Source organism: Durio zibethinus, chromosome 19 (assembly GCF_047325235.1).
Source record: "Durio zibethinus cultivar Kanyao isolate XHJ-2024 chromosome 19, ASM4732523v1, whole genome shotgun sequence".
NCBI lineage: Eukaryota > Viridiplantae > Streptophyta > Magnoliopsida > Malvales > Malvaceae > Durio > Durio zibethinus.
The window spans coordinates 6,503,529-6,522,075 of NC_143180.1; the positions used below are offsets into that span (position 1 = coordinate 6,503,529).

The following is an 18,547-nucleotide window of genomic DNA, read 5'->3' on the forward strand; positions in this document are numbered from 1 at the left end:
GCTTTCACATGGATGGAAATTGTTCTTCTTGCATGTTTTCTGCATTTGTAAACCAGATACCATTAGATTCCAATGGAATTATCCTTTTTCTTTTTATTTCTTAAATCCAGCTATTTGAGTATGAAAATATATATGAATTTATCTTAAAAAATCAACTGTCGCGATATACCAATGGAATTGTAAAAAGAGAGTCGAGAAAAATAAAAAAGATTCCTACATATGTGTACATGAAAAAATGAATTCAAATCTCTGTCTGACCTAAAAAACAAACGGTGTCTCTCAATGATAAATTAACTATTTGTGGCAATGACAGATAAGATTACTTGAATGTTAATCAGGCCGACGACAATGAAACTTAGACCAGATCTACCAGACTATCAGGGCTGTATTCAAATTGAAGCGTAATCAATTAACGTTGGTGATAACTGATAAGGTTCCGAAATTGTACTTTCTGCAATTTAACAAAGCAGACATCGAACCCTTCAGATGCGCTTTGCTGAAACACATGCATATATGATTTTTTTTTTTTTCGGCACATGCATATATGAACTTTCTATTAGTCAAATAATCCTTGAAACACCTTAATTCAATTATCACGTTCAAATTAATTCAAATTAAATAATTTGAATCAATATGCAAAAATAACTTAAAACTGAAGTGATTAAGATAAAATTAAATATGAACTTTTTATTAATCAAATAATCCTTGAAACACGTTAATTCAATTATCACGTTTAAATTAATTCAAATTAAATAATTTGAATCAATATGCAAAATTGACTTAAAACTAAAGTGATTAAGATAAAATTAAATATCTACAATCACAAATTCAAAATATTGACAAAAATATGATAAAGGGTAAGCTCTAATTCAAATATTTTAGCATCTTATTTCAAACTTAAAACAAATTACACACTTTCATAGAGACCATGAGGTCTATATATATAACCATAACTTGGGGCATTATTCTTAGTTTAAATTAAAACATATAGATCCCCATATTAACATTTTAGACAATATTATAGAAGAATAAAAGCAAGTAACTTGCTAGTCATGCACGATTAAGCCCTTTGCAATTTAACCAATGATCGGAACCCTAGTAACGATCCCATAAGTGTTAACCCAAACACGAACCCTAGTGCACAAGAAATCCCCAGTGACTATTGTTCCTTCCAACACTATCTCAGCATTGACATGAGGATTCTCCTTCTCAATTGTTGCTGCTGCATCCTCCCCTTTCTTCCCCACAAGCTCCGGCCACGAACTTTTCCCCGCATATATTTATAGGCACAAGAATTTATATAATTGTATTAAAGGAAAGGAATTTATTAGTACAATTACAAGGCATTATTGGCATTGAAAGTTACCTTGGCATTCATCTGAAGCCATCTTTTTGTTCCTTTGACTCTACCGCACTATCTCAATTAATTTCCTGCTTTGGTTTGTTTGTGACTTTGTGTTATGGCTATTAGTGATCATGGGTATTTATAGATAAGGAGTGGGTTAGCCTGTTGGTCATTATTGACCGTTCTTGCATACAGCTGGCCTATGCTTGAAACTTTGAAGTTTTTTTGGGTAAATTGTTTGTTGTTTTTCACATCAGCCCTTATAAAGATTAGGATGAATATTGGTGAAAATTGAACCTATATTTCAAAGATATATGTAGTTTCTGCCACTATTTGTAACATTGTCAATGAATTTGATTACACCAAAGCTTCTTTGAACAGTTCAAGGCCTTAGCTTGTAGATATTGCAATAGGAAAGCTTGTTTCAGAGATTGGATTATGATTCAAGATAATATTGGATCATGCGAAGGTTTTTCAAACAAATATTGGCCCACAACTCAAACATATCTCTCTTGGTCAAAGCAAGAACCAGCTGAATTTTGAACAAATCCGTGCAAAAAAAGAAAACTTTTTTTTTTGTTGACAAGCATGATTTCAACGGAATATCTGGTGACAGGTAAACAAAATGCATATGTTAATTATTTTATATGTATTCTAATAATGATCCAAACCTCTCAACAATGCGTGTGAAAGTGAAAGCATAATTTCAACTTTGAAACCTGCCTTGCAACCTTGTTCATATCAGGCCTTTTCCCTGGATCCTCCACCAAACATTCCAATGCCACCAAGACCATCTTCTCAGCCACTTCCACTGGAAAAGAGTCCTTCATCCTCCTATCCACCTACCTCCTCACCCCTGCACTGCGTCCAGCTGCCGCCTCTCTAGCAGTATCTATAGCACTCACTCTCTTATACCCTCGTTTCCTTTTACCAAAAACTTCAAGGCCTCCTGTCCACTGAACAGCTCCAAAACCACAACCCCAAATGCATAAACATAACATTTATGTGTCACCAAACCACTAAATTGAAGCACAGGTGCAATGCAGGCTCTAGGTCCTTCAATCTTCATATCTTTACTCTTTGATCTCCCAACAATTTTTTATCCCTCCTTTTGTCACTTCCCCGCATAGCTCAGCAGTGCCAAAATGAGAGAGTTATGGAGATTTAGCTTGAAATTAAGTAGTTGGAGTTGTTGTAAAAGTAGCTTGAGGAAAGAACTAAATTGCTGGTTGTGGAAGTGCTGGAAGATTGGTCTGATAAAGAAGATGAAGATTTTGTGGATTTTGAGGTTTTGGGTGTTTAGGATGAAGATGGAAATGATAGTCCTTTTGAATTTGAAGATCTCGGTTGGATTGCATCTGTACTCTTTTTTGATCTATACATTAGGAAGAGAAATATACAAGGAAAAAAATGACAAATTTTCTTGCTTTTCAAAGGGAAAGTCAGCATCTTTACAAAGAAACCTCGGTGGGTTATAATGAAGGGATTGGTTCTTTGCGGTGGTTGAGCTGGTGGTGGCGGTAGTGGAGATGTTTAGAGACAAAAGGGAAAGTTTTATGGGGGAAATAAAAAAAAAAAAAGGTTGTCTATTTTTGCTTTGAATTCTTTGTTGCGTTTGGAAGATTGCAGTGTTGTCTTTTGTCAATAAGCTACAGCTTTCTTCCTGAAATTAAATTCTACTTCAATTCTTCCCCATGACTGGTACTATTTTTTACAACCAGATAAGAAAATTTGCCATTGTTAGATTTTCCCTCTGCAACAATTTGTGAAGGTTATTAAATTTTCTAACGAATTTTTAGATCTTCCTATTTAAATTTCAAAGGATTTTTTTTTATTTTCATATAAATATATAACATGCAAATCTAGCACTAAATCAACCAATAAAGACTAGTATGAACATTTAGAAATTTTATTAACATGAAAGAATCTGATTGTCATCTTTTGTCAACTTGTCATACTGCTGCGATCCCATGCCGCCACCTGAAAAGATAATGTTTGACAAATTCATTGAGGATTATGACTGGAGTGGTAGGCACATCAACAATATGAGAAAGACTATTATTGTAGTTAGAAACCAACCAAATAACAGAGATTTGCGTCAACTTTAATTTGGTTAATTATTCAAATTAAATGATCAGTTGACCACCATTAATTTGACTAGTAGAAAGTTCATATATGCATGTGTTTCAGCAAAGCTTATATGAAGGGTTCAATGTCTGCTTTCTTTAATTGCAGAAAATACAACTTCGGAACCTTATCAGTTATCACCAACATCAATTGATTACATATGCTTCAATTTGAATACAGCCCTGGTATTCTGGTGAATCTGGTCTAAGTTTCAATGTCGTCGGCCTGATTAACATGCATTTAATCTTATCTGTCATAGCCGCAAGCACTTAATTTATCCTTATGAGACAAGGTTTGTCTTTTATTCAGACAGACAGGTTTGAATTCTTCTTTTCATGTATACATATTTAAAAATTCTTTTTATTTTTCCTGACTTTCTTTTTATACAATTCTAATCAGTACAACTGAACTAACAATTCATTAATGAAGATTAATTGATTAGTATCCTGATTTCATAATCAAATTAAAAATATTATTGTAAAATATTCAATTATGATTTTTGTTGGCCATTTCATTGATGATTAATGTGTATACAAAGGAGACAAGTATTGGATAAATGTTAACTTATTTTAATCTCTTATTCCCTTGTTTCAGAACAATGATTTCAAACTAAATCTTCATTCATTAAGTAATTAATCCACTAGGGGCAATGTGTATATGGAAGGTTTGAATAACCTTTCTATATTCTTGTATGAGCCTTGTCTTTGACATCCACATTGAAATACTTGTAGCATAGGATGCCTCAAAATTGTTCATATCATCAACAAATTGATCAAATCATACTTACTTCACCAATTAAGTTATCAACTTCTTCACCGATTAAGTTATCAACTTATGCATCAACATACAAATTCTACTCTTTCATCAACAAAATAAAGATTTAATTAGGGGTTGTTTTCTTTTTTTTTTTTTTCTTTTTGTCAGTGAATTGAATCAATCATCTAATGATTTATCTATCTATATCTCAAATATAATAACTTAGATGTGTTAAGGATAGATTCTCAATTGTATATTTTTTTAGTGTAAAATTTGCCTCAACAGTACGTACGCAGGTGCATGCATTCCTTCTTCAAAAAGTGAGGTTCGAATCTTTTTCTTCAAAAATCAATCAAAATAAGATCATAGAAAAAACTGGAAGAATATTGTTATTTCATGATAGTATTCCCTAAACATACAATAATAAGAATTAATCCTTCTCGAAGAGATAAATATTATGAGGATGTAAGAGGGCATTTAGCAAATAATATGGACCCCTTAGATCGACAACATCATAATTTTGAAATACTTCTACCTTAATTACAAATTCAAGATAAGGACAAAAATATGAAAAAGGTAAGCTCTAATTGAAATTGTTTAACATCTTATTCCAAAGTTGAAACAAATTACACATTTACATAGAGACCATGAGATCTATATATATAACCATAACTTGGGCCATTATTTTTATTTTAAATTGCAACATATAGATCCCTATATTAACATTTTACACAACATTATTGAAGAATAAAAGCAAGTAACTTGCTAGTCAAGCATGATTAAGCCCTTTTCTATTTAACCAATGATCGGAACCCTAGTAACGATCCCATAAGTGTTAACCCAAACTCGAACCCTAGCGCACCAGAAATCCTCAGTGACTATTGTTCCTTCCAACACTATCTTAGCATTGACATGAGGATTCTCCTTCTCAATTGTTGCTGCTGCATCCTCCCCTTTCTTCCCCACAAGCTCCGGCCACGAACTTTTCCCTACATATATTTATAGGCACAAGAGTATATATATAATTGTATTAAAGGAAAGGAATTTACTAGTACAACAAGGCATTATTGGCATTGAAAGTTACCTTTGCATTCATCTGAAGCCATCTTTTTGTTCCTTTCACTCTACTGCACTATCTCAATTAATTTCCTGCTTTGGCTTGTTTGTGACTGTGTTATGGCAATTAGTGAAGATGGGTATTTATAGATGAGGAGTGGGTCAGCCTGTTGGTCATTATTGACCTTTATTGCATACAGCTGGCTTATGCTTGAAAGTTTGAACTTTTTTGGGTAAGTTATTTGTTGTTTTCCACATCAGCCCTGATAAAGATTAGGATGAATATTGGTGAAAATTCAATCTATTGTTCTAAGATATATGTGGTTTCTGCCACTATTTGTAACATTTTGTATGAATTTGATTATACCAAGCTTATTTTGAACAGTTCAAGGCCTTAGCTTGTAAATATTGCAATAGGAAACAATTCAAAGTTAGCTTGTAAATATTGCAATAGGAAACGATTCAAAGATTGGATTATGATTGAAGATAATATTGGATCATGCCAAGGTTTTTCAAACAAATATTGGCTCACAACTCAAACATATCTCTCTTGGTCAAAGCAAGAACCAGCTGAATTTTGAACAGAAATCCGTACGAAAGAAGGAAACTTTTTTCTTTTGGTTGACAAGCATGATTTCAATGGAATCTCTGGTGAAAGGTAAATAATGTGTATATATTAATTATCATATATGTAGTCTAATAATGATGCATACCTTTCAACAACAACCTAAATTTTAATGCATGTGAAAGTGAAAGCAAAAAAATCATAAAATTGAAGTTTTGTTAAAACTCAAATCCTAGATTCAATTTGTGTATGTTGTGAACATGAAGGAAAAAAATATATATATATTTAATAATATTTATAATTTAAACGGGTGAACTCGAGCCTAAACAGTATGTCAACCGAACCTAAACCATATCAATCCCACCTATGAACACGTATTCTATTATTCTCCACATAGATAATTTACAATAGAAAATGCTCTCAATGCAAGGCAAAATCCAATGAGAGGTGATGGTATGAGAAGGGAAAAGGAATATGAACATAAGTAGCTATTGCGTTTTCAATAACTTGTACATATATTTCCATCTTCCAAATGAACAAATTGCATAAAAAAAATTGAACCATGAATATAAATGACTCAGTAAATATATCAGATTCAAGTGCCTCTCTATTCATGAGCATGAGGCTCCCTCACTGCTCCAGTGAACATTATACAGAATTGGAGAAATTTTATTCTTTTAGTTCTTGTAAAACTATGAAACAAAAGTGTTCATCCACCAACTATAGAAGCTATAATGGCCAACTCATCTTTCTCCTTAACAACAGCTGACTTAGTTGTATATTCCTCGTTGAGAGCAAGAACGATGCACCACGAATCTCTTCCAAGTTTAGAAACTTACCCACAAGCTGGTTTAGACAATCCTGTGTAGTACTACCCGATTAAACCTCCAATGGCAATTCAGTCAACCCAGTTATATCTGGAGCTTTGGCGAAGAACAGCACCTTTATTTGAAAAGATGAGCCTTGATCAACAACAGGTGTGCCAACCAAACTGTCATCCTTAATTTTGATTTCCATCATGCGAATAATAGAAGGCAGCACTGGATTATATCACAAATTGAACCTGTCACTGCTACAGAAAAACATATGAATTTCAAATTTAAACCAGCACTAGTATCTGTTTTTGATTTGGGAAAAAGGATTCAAATCTGGGTCTGACTTTTCTTCGTTGCATTTTTATGCATTATTTTTTAATAAGACTTTAATCATCATTCACAATTATGATTTTCACTATTCATGAGTGTATGTTGAAAAACTTAATGGACAGAAAATCCATGAGTGAATCTTTGAGTAGGAAATCAGGTACCAACCTTGAGTTAAATGTTAGGATACAGTATTCTAGAACAGAATCACATAAATCAAACAAGAATTTCACAAATCATTAATACTACAGATACTCGGCTGAAGATTTTATACAGAAATCAAACCATAATTCATATCCGCAAATGACTTCAAAAATGTCAGCATGAACCCCAACTTATCATTGCCCTAGAATATGTTCAGGTATGTGAAAGAAACTCCTTTTTCTAAATAAAAAAGCAGAAAAGGGTTTTTAAGCCACATTCTTAGCCTCCAAGACAATGGCCCAATTGTCTACCCGTTTACCCATTTGTCTTTTTCGGGTTTGAAATCCAACATGGCCCAAATTGTATACCCGTTTTCCCATTTGTCTTCTTCGGGTTTGAAATCCAACATGGCCCAATTTGTCTTTCCAATCTAATGCGGCGATGGCTATCAGTCATTATTTAAATATTTTATTTTTAAACCGAGGCCCCATTTTTTTTACACAGTAATGCTATATGTTGATGTTTATAAAATCAATGTCCGCCGTTGGATCAGATTCAAAAGAAAAGAAACCTATATATATGAGGAGAACCAAAGGGTAGGGAAAGGATAATAAATCACAAACAAACGAACTCTTTTGTTTCCTTTTTTTTAATCTTATAAATACGTACAAGCCTGAATCCTCTTTTCTTCTTGCATTCTTGTTTCAATCTTTGGTTTGTTTGGTTGTTTTTAATGGCGTCTTCAAGAGAAGGGCATTACAGGGGAATAAGGAAAAGGCGATGGAGTAGATATTACGCAGCCGAAATACGTGATCCATATAAAAAAACTAGGGTTTTGTTGGATACGTTTGACAGGACGGACGAAGCCAAACCTAAAACCAACTTCCCTGCTACATCTTCCAAAGCTGTTCTCTCGTCCAAGAAATCAAAGCCATCTAAGTCTGAGGATAAGGCTGTGATTGTGAAGGTGCCTTTGAATCAGGTTGAGTTTCCAGAACCAACAAATAACTGTGTAAAGTTGGCAGGAAAAAACTTACAAAAAGGCATATCGGTAATGGTAGAAGTGGGCGTTCTCATGAGTCTATCAATGCCATGCAAACATTGAGCCAGGGTGCCAACAAATGCAACTCATGTGGCAGCGGCATTAAGTGTCGGTGTAGCAAAATTCCAAATAAGTCACACCATGCATCTTCCAAAAGATCATTGGCTTCAGATCTTAGAATGTGTAGTGCTGCTGATGCCACTAAATTGGATTGCAAGGGAAAATCCACATTGACATCATCACAAGTGAGCAAGTCTGGTAGTATTCAACGTTCTGATGGGGCTGTAAGTGCTTTGGTTCCTGAGAGTGTTCGTCTTAGTTCTCAACTTACAACTCCAACAGATGCATTTTTAACTCCTATTGCTGACCTACAAATGTCACCGAAGAAAGCTCTCCGCGCTGCAATGCTGAAAAGTCGTTTCGCTGACACCATTTTGAAAGCTCAACAGAATTTATTACTTGTTCATGGTGCCAAAGCTGATCCAGTGAGGATGCAACAGGAAAAGGAAAAGTTGGAAAGAAGGTTGCTTGAAGAAAGGGCAAAGATTGAAGCTCAGATGAGAGCTGCCAAAGCTGCAGCAAAACTGAAGGCGGAGGTTGGGTTGAGAAAACAAAGAGAAAAAGAAAGAAAAGCTGCTAGGGTTGCATTGCAAAGGATGGAAAACACAGCTGGGATTGAATTGAATTTGGAGATTGTAAAGGAACTGGATATTCTGAGTGGATGCTCTCTTTCTCTTGGGAATCCACTGCATCAACTCGGTTTGTTCATCAAAGAGTATTCGGAAGACGAAGTTAATGAGGCGGGTCTGAATGAAGATCTTGAAGAGGGAGAAATACAGTTGTAGCTCATGCTTATGTAAGTGGTGCCCACTAGATGAACCATATGTTGAGAAAATAGGTTAGGCATGCAATTTGAAGTAGTCTGACCATGCGATTTTACTTCTGGATAAGCAAAGAGTAATAGCATCAAAGAAATTGACACTGTAATAGTAGTATCTATGATTGTAACATTTGAAAAACATTAATAGTAATTGCAGTTAAGTTTCATGGCTTGATTACAGTCCAATAATTACAAAATGGGGCAATGGAAAACAGTGAGTAGACTAATGATAACATTGACGTTGGCCAGTTCCATTAATTCCCAGGGTCTGCGCTCAAACATCTCTATATCCATCCATAAAGATCAGGACATAAAAAGCTTTTGAAGATGAAATATGACTGCATAAAACAAAAGTTGAGAAGATCTTAACTACTTAGAGTCTTATATCAAAGATTCAAAACCAATAGTAAACCATCAACGCCAAACAACCATGTGAAGCAGTCAGTTACCTAGTACCATTTATCTGTAATATGTAGCAGCACTCATTGAAGCAGAAAAATGACCTCAAATCTTAATCTCTGTATATTATTCACAACATGTACAAAAAATCTACAAGTACCTCTGGTTATTTAAAAGAATCATTAATTGTAAAGATAAAAATGCAAAAAAAAAAAAAAAAAAAACTCTATTAACACTTATTACTGATGAAATTGACAACCCCAAAAAATTTGCTCATACAAATGACCAAAAGCCGCAATCAATTATGTATGGTTTACCTTGGAGCCATTAGACTGAGATATCAGTAGGCAAACCAATCTTATCAGCCCAATTCTTTGACTTCAAATACAACTTTGAAACCTGCCTTGCAACCTTGTTCATATCAGGCCTTTTCCCTGGATACTCCACCAAACATTCCAATGCCACCAAGACCATCTTCTGAGCCACTTCCACTGGAAAAGAGTCCTTCAACCTCCTATCCACCCACCTCCTCACCCCTCAACTGCGTCCAGCTGCTGCCTTTCTAGCGGTATCTATAAAACTCACTCTCTTATACCCTCCATTTCCTTCAACCAAAAACTTCAAGGCCTTCTGTCCACTGAACAGCTCCAAAACCACTAAATTGAAGCTCAGGTGCAATGTAGCCTCTAGTTCCTTCAATCTTCATATCTTTACTATTTGATCTCCCAACAATTTTTTATCCCTCCTCCTTTGTCACTTCCCATCGTAGCTCAGCAGTGCCAAAATGAGAGAGTTATGGAGGTTTAACTTGAAATTGAGTAGTTGGAGTTGTTGTAAAAGTAGCTTGAGGAAAGAACTAAATTGCTGGTTGTGGAAGTGCCGGAAGATGGGTCTGTTAAAGAAGGTGAAGATTTTGTGGATTTTGAGGTTTTGGGTGGGATGAAGATAGAAAATATAGTCCTTTCGAATTTGAAGATCTTGGTTGGATTACATCTGTACTCTTCTTTGATCTACACATTAGGAAGAGAAATATAAAAGGAAAAAAATGACAAATTTTTTTGCTTTTCAAAGGGAAGTCTGTATCTTTACAAAGAAACTTCAGTGGGTTATAATGGAGGGATTGGTTCTCTGCGGTGATTGAGCTGGTGGTGACGGTGGTGGAGATGTTCAGAGACGAAAGGAAAAGTTTTATGGGGAAATAAGGATTAGACAATCAAAAGACTGTTTTTTGTTAAATTTAAAAAAAAAAAAAAAAGGCGGTCTATTTTTTCTTTGAATTCTTTGTTGGGTTTGGAAGATTGCAGCGTTGTCTTTTGTCAATGAACTGCAGCTTTCTTCCTGAAATTAAATTCTACTTCAATTCTTCCCCATAACTGGGACTATTTTTTACAACGAGTTTGCCGTTGTTAGATTTTCCCTCTGCAACAATTTGTGAAAGTTGTTTTCCAATGAATATTTTAATCTTCCTATTTAAATTTCAAAGGATTGTTTTTATTTTCATATAAATATAATATACAAATCTAGCACTAAATCAACCAATAAAAACTAGTATGAACATTTAGAAATTTTATTAAAATGAAAGAATTTTATTGTCATCTTTGTCAACTTGTCGTACGCTTTCATGAGCTGCTGCTATCCCTTGCCGACTCCAGAAAAGATAATGTTTGACAAATTCATTGAGGATTATGATTGGAGTGGTAGGTACAACAATATGAGAAAGGCTATTATTCTAGTTAGAAACCAACCAAATGACAGAGATTTGCGTCAACTTTAATTTGGTTAATTATCCAAATTAAATGATCTCTTGACCATCATTAATTTGACTAATAGAAACTTCATATATGCATGTGCCAAAAAAAAAAAGTTCATATATGCATGTGTTTCAGCGAAGCTTAATTGAAGGGTTCAATGTCTGCTTTGTTTAATTGCAGAAAGTATAATTGCAGAAAGGGTTCAATTTGAATACAACCCTATTATTCTTGTGAATCTGGTATAAGTTTCAATGTCGTCAGCCTGATTAATATTTTTCTTGACTTTCTTTTTGACAATTCCAATCCGTACAACTGAAATAACAATTCATTAATGAACATTAATTAATTAGTATCCTAATCTCATGTTCAAATTAAAAATATTATTGTAAAACGAAAGTGCATGCATTCCTTCTTCAAAAAGTGGGATTCAAATCTCGTTCTCTCAAAATCAATCAAAAATAAGAACAAAAAAAATACTGGAAGGATGTTGTTATTTTCTGATAATATTCTCTAAACATACGATAATAAGAATTAATCCTTCTTGAAGAGATAGGTATTAAGAGGATGTAAGAGAGCATTTAGCAAATAATATGGACCCTTTAGGTCGACAACGTCAAAATTTTATTGTACTTCTGCCTTATTATAAATTCAAGAGAATGACAAAAATATGATAAAGGATAAATTCTAATTAAAACTATTTAGCATCTTATTTCAAGTACAAATATTGACTATAATAATACAAAAAAAAAGTTTTAATCAATAAACCAAATTTAAAATAATTAATTTTTTTATATGTAATTAATTATACTAATACCTCAATAAAGTTTAAAGCATCGGTATTTACTTCTACTAGAACTTTATGCCATCTTTCATAATGAATAGGCAATTTTATTCCATTATGAGCAAGCATACCTAGAAATCTAGCCAACAGTTGAGCCTTTTCACCAATTAGTTGCCTATCAAAGTTTGCAGATACTACAATACGCTCATTTAGAGGTAGTACAAACAATTCTTTCAAAGTTGTCTGGCCCCTGGTCTTCCATTGACTATTGTTATCAACTGCAAAAATTAAAAAATAAACTTGTAAAATGGCAATACTTTTATCATTATAATCAATTTGTAAATATGGGGTACATGATACCAGTATTCAAATTTATAGCATAATCAATTGATGGGATACTATCTAAACCTAGACCTTCCCTATTGCCAGATCTAATATCAGTTGAAGTGATTGAGTTAGATTCGATAATACATTTATTTCCTTTCAAAGGATTCAATCCATCGCCAATATCAACAGGTGCTGTAGACGGTTCTAAATTAATATCTTTGATATGTATTTCTTTCAATTTACTCATCCGTATTGTAGCTTATTTGCATCATAAAAGTAAATATATAAAAGATATTAGTTTAAAACATATATAAAGATATTGAGAAGTTAAGAAATCATAACCTACGATACAAAAAGAACATATCAATTTAATTAAATTAAAATATAATATATGATTTACAATACAATAAATATACAATAACGAATGCGACATTAATTACATATAATTATTTACTATATTATGTCTTAAACACTCGAATTACAAAATATAGATGATCTATCATGGTTCATAAATGTATTCATTAATATCTTCGTGGACCCACTGAACATAGGTATTGGAGATATTTTCATTCAAGTTTTGTTCAGCAAAAGGATAACATTCAGTTTCATGTTCAACATCATCTCTTGTATCTAATCCCATATCAAATAAGTCTCTAGATGTGTTTCGAAAAATAACAAACCAACCCAATTCTTTGGGATCTTCAAAATAAAAAACTTATTTTACTTGAGATGAAAAATATAAGGTTCATCGATGAGTTATTGTCCAGTGTGAATTAATCAAAAAAAATTCACAAGTGTAAATCCATATTGATCTTTCTTAATATCCTTTACACTATTCACACTAGCCCAATCACACCAAAATAAAATAACTTTTCACTTGCCATAATAATCCAACTCAATGATGTCATTAATCATGCCATAATAGTTAACATTTTCCTCTAAAGTGTTTGTTTCTCTAGCACTAGCATAACTAGTAATTGATGAAGTAACAACAACTCCTGAATTTTGTGTATACTAAATCTCTCATGGGATTTAGTATGAAATCTAAATCCATTGATGATGAAACCTTTATATCGTTTCACAATCCTGTTTAGACCTTGTGAAAGACACTTCACCTCTTCACTAATAAGCCTTCCGTTCCAAACCTATAAAAATGGAATAAATATATATATGTTATTAATGTTAATTATACCGTAAGCATTCTATGTAGATTTTTCATAAAGGGAAGTATGGCATTACTTATAGTTGCTCCTAACCATTCATGAAAGTTTTCGACGAACAACTTATTAAGCTCTTAAGGGTTTGATTATCGATAATATGCAGAAACTCTCAAATTATTTTTATATTCACTACAAAGAATCATGATAAAGTATTAATAATAAAAAATACAATAAATTATGCTTAATGTAATGAATAATTTTCGTACTAAAAAACTTACGTGCGAAACGATTCAATAAAGTCATAATGAAAAAGAATATATCGATGTGCTTGTGCCTAAGATTTATCATCTAACTCCATCATTTCAGCTTTGCCTATTGGTTGTCTAAAACTTTGAAAAAGATAACTGTAGGCAGAGTCATGTTGCTATATACCAATATTTCTCGATGGTCTATTAAATCTCATTTTAACATTTTTCAAATAACGAGAATAAAATGTCATACATTTTTTTGCTAAATATCCTTCAGCAATAGAACCTTTCAAATAGCGTTTGTTACGATAATAAGACTTTAACCTCTCTAAAAACTTATCGTATAAAATATTAGTCATATATATTTTTAACTAGCATGGCATGATCATCAATAAAAACCTAATCAATCTATTAAACAATAATACCTTTCGATAGGATACATCCATTGATAAGAAATTGGCCCACCGACTTTTGCTTCATATGGAAGGTGGATAACCAAATGCATCATAATAGTGAAGTTTGGAGGAAAAATATTCTTTAAATGGCATAAAGTAATCACAGCTCGATCTTGAAGTTTGTCAAACTCTTTCATATTCATACATTTCTCACATAGAGATTCAAATATATTACTCAATTCAATTACCACAAAAGTGATTTGCTTTGACATTGATGAACATAAAGTAATTTGAAGTAAATGTTACATCCAAATGTGATAATCATGTGATTTCAATGAAAAAAAATTTTGCTCCTTTAGATTCACACATCTTGATATATTTGATGCATAGCCATCTAAAACTTTGACATTTTTCAAAACCTTACAAAACACATCTTTTTCATATTTAGAAATCCTAAAACAAGCAACAGGTAATCGATATTCGCCATTTGAAAGCAACTTCAGATGAAGGTTAGGGCAAATCCCCATATCAACTAGGTCAAGCTAACTTTTTAAGTCATCATTTAATCTTCTATTCATATTGAGAATTGTTCTGATAAAATTTTTGCAAACATTCTTCTCTATGTGCATCAAATCAAGGTAATGACGTAATAAATTATATTTCTAATAAGGTAACTCAAAAAAGATAATTCTTTTTTTCCATAACTCAAACTTATTAGGGTCATTTTTTTTACCGTCCTCTTCATCACTTTGAACATCAAGATCACCAACATCAGTGTCAGTATCACCAACTTACATAATATGAGGTCAGACACTTTTAAAGATGTCCCTCACTCTTTTTCTTGATGGAGTCATTTTTTTCATAAGTGAAATTGATATCTTTTAACTTTAATAAAATATTAGACCCACTAATGGGTAAAATTAATCTCTTTAACTCTTCAGTTTCATCAAAAAAATATTTTTGAAATCTAAATTGATGATTATCATCTAACCATCGATGATGTCTCATATACAAAACTTTCTACCATTAGGTAACCACTTCAAACATGTCTATGTAGCACAACATGGATAACCATAATGACTTTTTATATTCCAACGAAATAAATTCACATAAGTAGAAAAATCGTTGATAATCCATAATAAAGCAACACATGTATTGAAGTTATCTTTTTTTTATGCATCATAGGTCTCAACTTTTTCTCATAATTTTTTTAACTCTTTAATAAAATGTTGTAAGTATATGTCTATATTATTACCTGGATCTTTTTTTGTTTTAAATTATCATAGACAATATAAATGACTATTGTTTCATAGCAATCCATGGTGAAAAATTATAAAGAATTAATACAACTGGCCAAGTACTATAAGAAGTACGCATCATTTTAAACAGGTTAAATCCATCAGATGCTAGTCCAAGCATAACATTTCGAGGATTAGATGCAAAGTCTAAAAACCTAGAATGAAATGATTTTCATGCCAAAAAATCTAAAGATGCCTCAATGATCCATCATCTGTCTGTTTCTCATAATGCCACCTCATTGAATCTGCAGTTTTGAAAGACATGAAGAGTCATTAAAGTCTTGATATTAATGAAAAATAGCATAAAATCTTAATAGGCTTCTTTTTTACACTGACCTTATCACCATCCTCATTCACCTTTCATTGAGGTTTTTGTCCAACCAATAAGAAATACCACACACATGACAAGATTCTTAATTTTTTCTATTACCCCAATACAACATGCAATCATTGAGACAACTATGAATTTTTTCATATCTGAGACCTAAATCATTAATCATCTTCTTTGATTCTTTACAAGATTCAAGATTTTTGTAAAAAAAAAAAATATTTCTTTCATAAACTCTAATAATAAAGTCAAAAAATTTTTCATCCATCCACATAAACAATTCAAGTGAAAAAGACGAATACAGAAAGATAACATTGAATACTTTGAGCCCTCATAAAGTTCTTCATTCATATCCTCAAGCAACCTATAAAACTTTGATGCTTCTCCTCTAAGTTGTTGGTCACCCACACATATCCCAAGTTCACCAAATTCATTTATTTTAATATAAGACTGATTAAATCTATCATTTTGAGAAGAAAGATTACGAAAATATTGGTTATGAATGTTGAAAGCATCTCGCAACATGCCTTCAATGTTATCTGCTATAAAAAGATTATGTTAGTGTTAAAGAGCCCTTGAAGTTAAAGAAACTCTAGTAGAAGACCTTGATGGTATAGACTCTCCATGAAAATACCAATTAATATATCCTGGGAGAAATCTAATACAAATTAAATGTTCAAAAATAACTTGACGCATTTGCCAATCTATATTAGCACACTTCACACATGGGCATAATATCATATTATCTTCACTTGTATTCTCAAATGCAAACTTAAGAAAACTTTTTACTTTATCTCTATACTCTTGACTTAATCTTGACTTTTACATCCAACTCTTATCTATTTAGTACTTGCTACATTATCAGACCAAATGTATATAAATAATTTATATGAAAATGAACATGTCAAAATACTTAAGTTTACTATGTTTTAAACAAAAGATAATAACAAGACCAATACTTACAAAAAATGAGAACTCCTTGTTGTGAAATATTTTATCAAGTACATGATATTATGAATGTTAAAATATGCTGTTAACATAGATAGTACCCAAGAGTTTTTGTAGTTGGGGTTGAAATAAAGTAAAACAGGTATAGAAGAAACTTAAAAAATGAAGAAAATGAAAGGAAAAAGGAAGTGGATGATGGGTTACAAATGGATATTTGAGAAATGTAGGTTTTGGAGAAAATTATTTAAACAAAAAAAAATCGCCAATTGCAAAAGCTGAAGGAATAGTCGAATTAAGAAAAAATATCAATAAATAACTAATGAATAGTCGAAATAAGGTTCAAAAGACAATGCTCGAATAGTAAAAGCTAAAGGAAAGGGAAAGTAAATTATAGTTAGTCTGGAAAAAAATAGTAAAATAATAAAGATAAAGCTTCAAGTTGATGATTGGATGCACTAAGTTTAGGAATAATTTTATTGGACCGAATTATTGAAGGTGTTTACTAACAAAAATGCCTTTAATAATTTTCTCATATATATTTTTTGAATATATTATAGGTGCCATCAATAAAGCCATAGTATAATTATTTTGGATTATTAAAGGTGTTTACACCCCAAAAATGCCTTCAAAATTTTCATTTAATTTTTATGGTGTATTTATTAAAGGGATTTTTTTGCATAATCCGCCTTCAATAATTCTCTTTTTTTTTATGAATATCAGTGAAGGTGATTTTATACTAAAAATGCCTTCAATAATTTTCTTTTAAAAATTATTTGGATTATTAAAGGCACCTTCTGTACAAAACACTTTTAGTATTACACTTCTAAAATTTTAAAAGGTCATTGAAGGTGTTTATTCAAGAAAAATACCTTGACTAATTTTTTTATTGAACGAATTTATTGAAGGCGTCTTCTAATAAAAAATGCATTCAATGTTCCACTATTCAAACTTTAGAACGATTAGTGAAGGCTTTTTTTATAACAAAAACTATCAATAATTTTCTTTTAAAATTTTAGGAATTATTAAAGGTATTTTTCAGTGAAAAACACCTTTAATATTTCACAATTCAAACTTTAAGATGATTAGTGAAGGTATTTATTCTAGAAAAATACCTTCACTATTTCTTTTTAATTTAAATACATAATTATTGAAGGTATTTTTTTTAGCACAAACGTCTTCAATAATTTTTCCTTAAAATTTTTTAGATTATTAAAAGCTTCTTCCAGTGAAAAATACCTTCAATTTTTCACAACTCAAAATTTAAGACGATTAGTGAAGGCATTTATTCTAGAAAAAAATGCCTTCACTAATTTTTTTTAATTTACGTACATAATTATTGAGAGCATTTTTTTGAAACCAAACGTCTTTAATAATTTTCTTTTAAAATTTTTGAGATTATTAAAGGCATCTTTCAATGAAAAATACTTTCAATATTGTACAACTCAAATTTTAAAACGGTTAATGAAGGCGTTTATTCTAGAAAAACGTAAACACCTTCACTAATTCCTTTTAATTTATGTACGTAATTATTGAAGATGTTTTTTTAGAACAAATACCTTTAATAATTTTTTCTTAAAATATTTAAGATTATTAAAGGCGTCTTCCAGTAAAAAAATGCCTTCAATTTTTCACAACTTTAATTTTAAGATGTTTAGTAAAGACATTTATTCTAAAAAAATACCTTCACTAATTCCTTATAATTTACGTACATAATTATTAAAGATATTTTTTTAGAACAAAGGCCTTTAATAATTTTCTCTTAAAATTTTTGAGATTATTAAAGGTGTCTTTCAATGAAAAATGCCTTCAATTTTTCACAACTCAAATTTTAAGATAGTTAGTAAAAACATTTATT

The 18,547-nt window shown here is 31.7% G+C and overlaps 1 protein-coding gene and 2 pseudogenes across 2 annotated transcripts; 1 reads left to right on the top strand and 2 right to left on the bottom strand.

Moving 5' to 3' along the window:
• Positions 1-865: 865 nt before the first annotated feature.
• Positions 866-2,175, bottom strand: LOC149513405 (glu S.griseus protease inhibitor pseudogene; annotated as a pseudogene).
• A 4,194-nt stretch (positions 2,176-6,369) lies between these two features.
• On the bottom strand, positions 6,370-7,358 carry LOC111309854 (molybdopterin synthase sulfur carrier subunit-like; annotated as a pseudogene). The gene is made up of 2 exons (XR_016330350.1): positions 7,277-7,358; positions 6,370-6,889 (listed from the first exon to the last, which is right to left on the bottom strand). The product of XR_016330350.1 is annotated as a molybdopterin synthase sulfur carrier subunit-like (transcript).
• Positions 7,359-7,688: 330 nt separating this feature from the next.
• Positions 7,689-11,454, top strand: LOC149513406 (transcription factor GTE12-like). The gene has a single exon (XM_089748467.1). The coding sequence runs from the start codon at positions 8,228-8,230 to the stop codon at positions 9,020-9,022; it is 795 nt and encodes a 264-aa protein (XP_089604593.1). The 5' UTR covers positions 7,689-8,227; the 3' UTR covers positions 9,023-11,454.
• Positions 11,455-18,547: the final 7,093 nt, after the last annotated feature.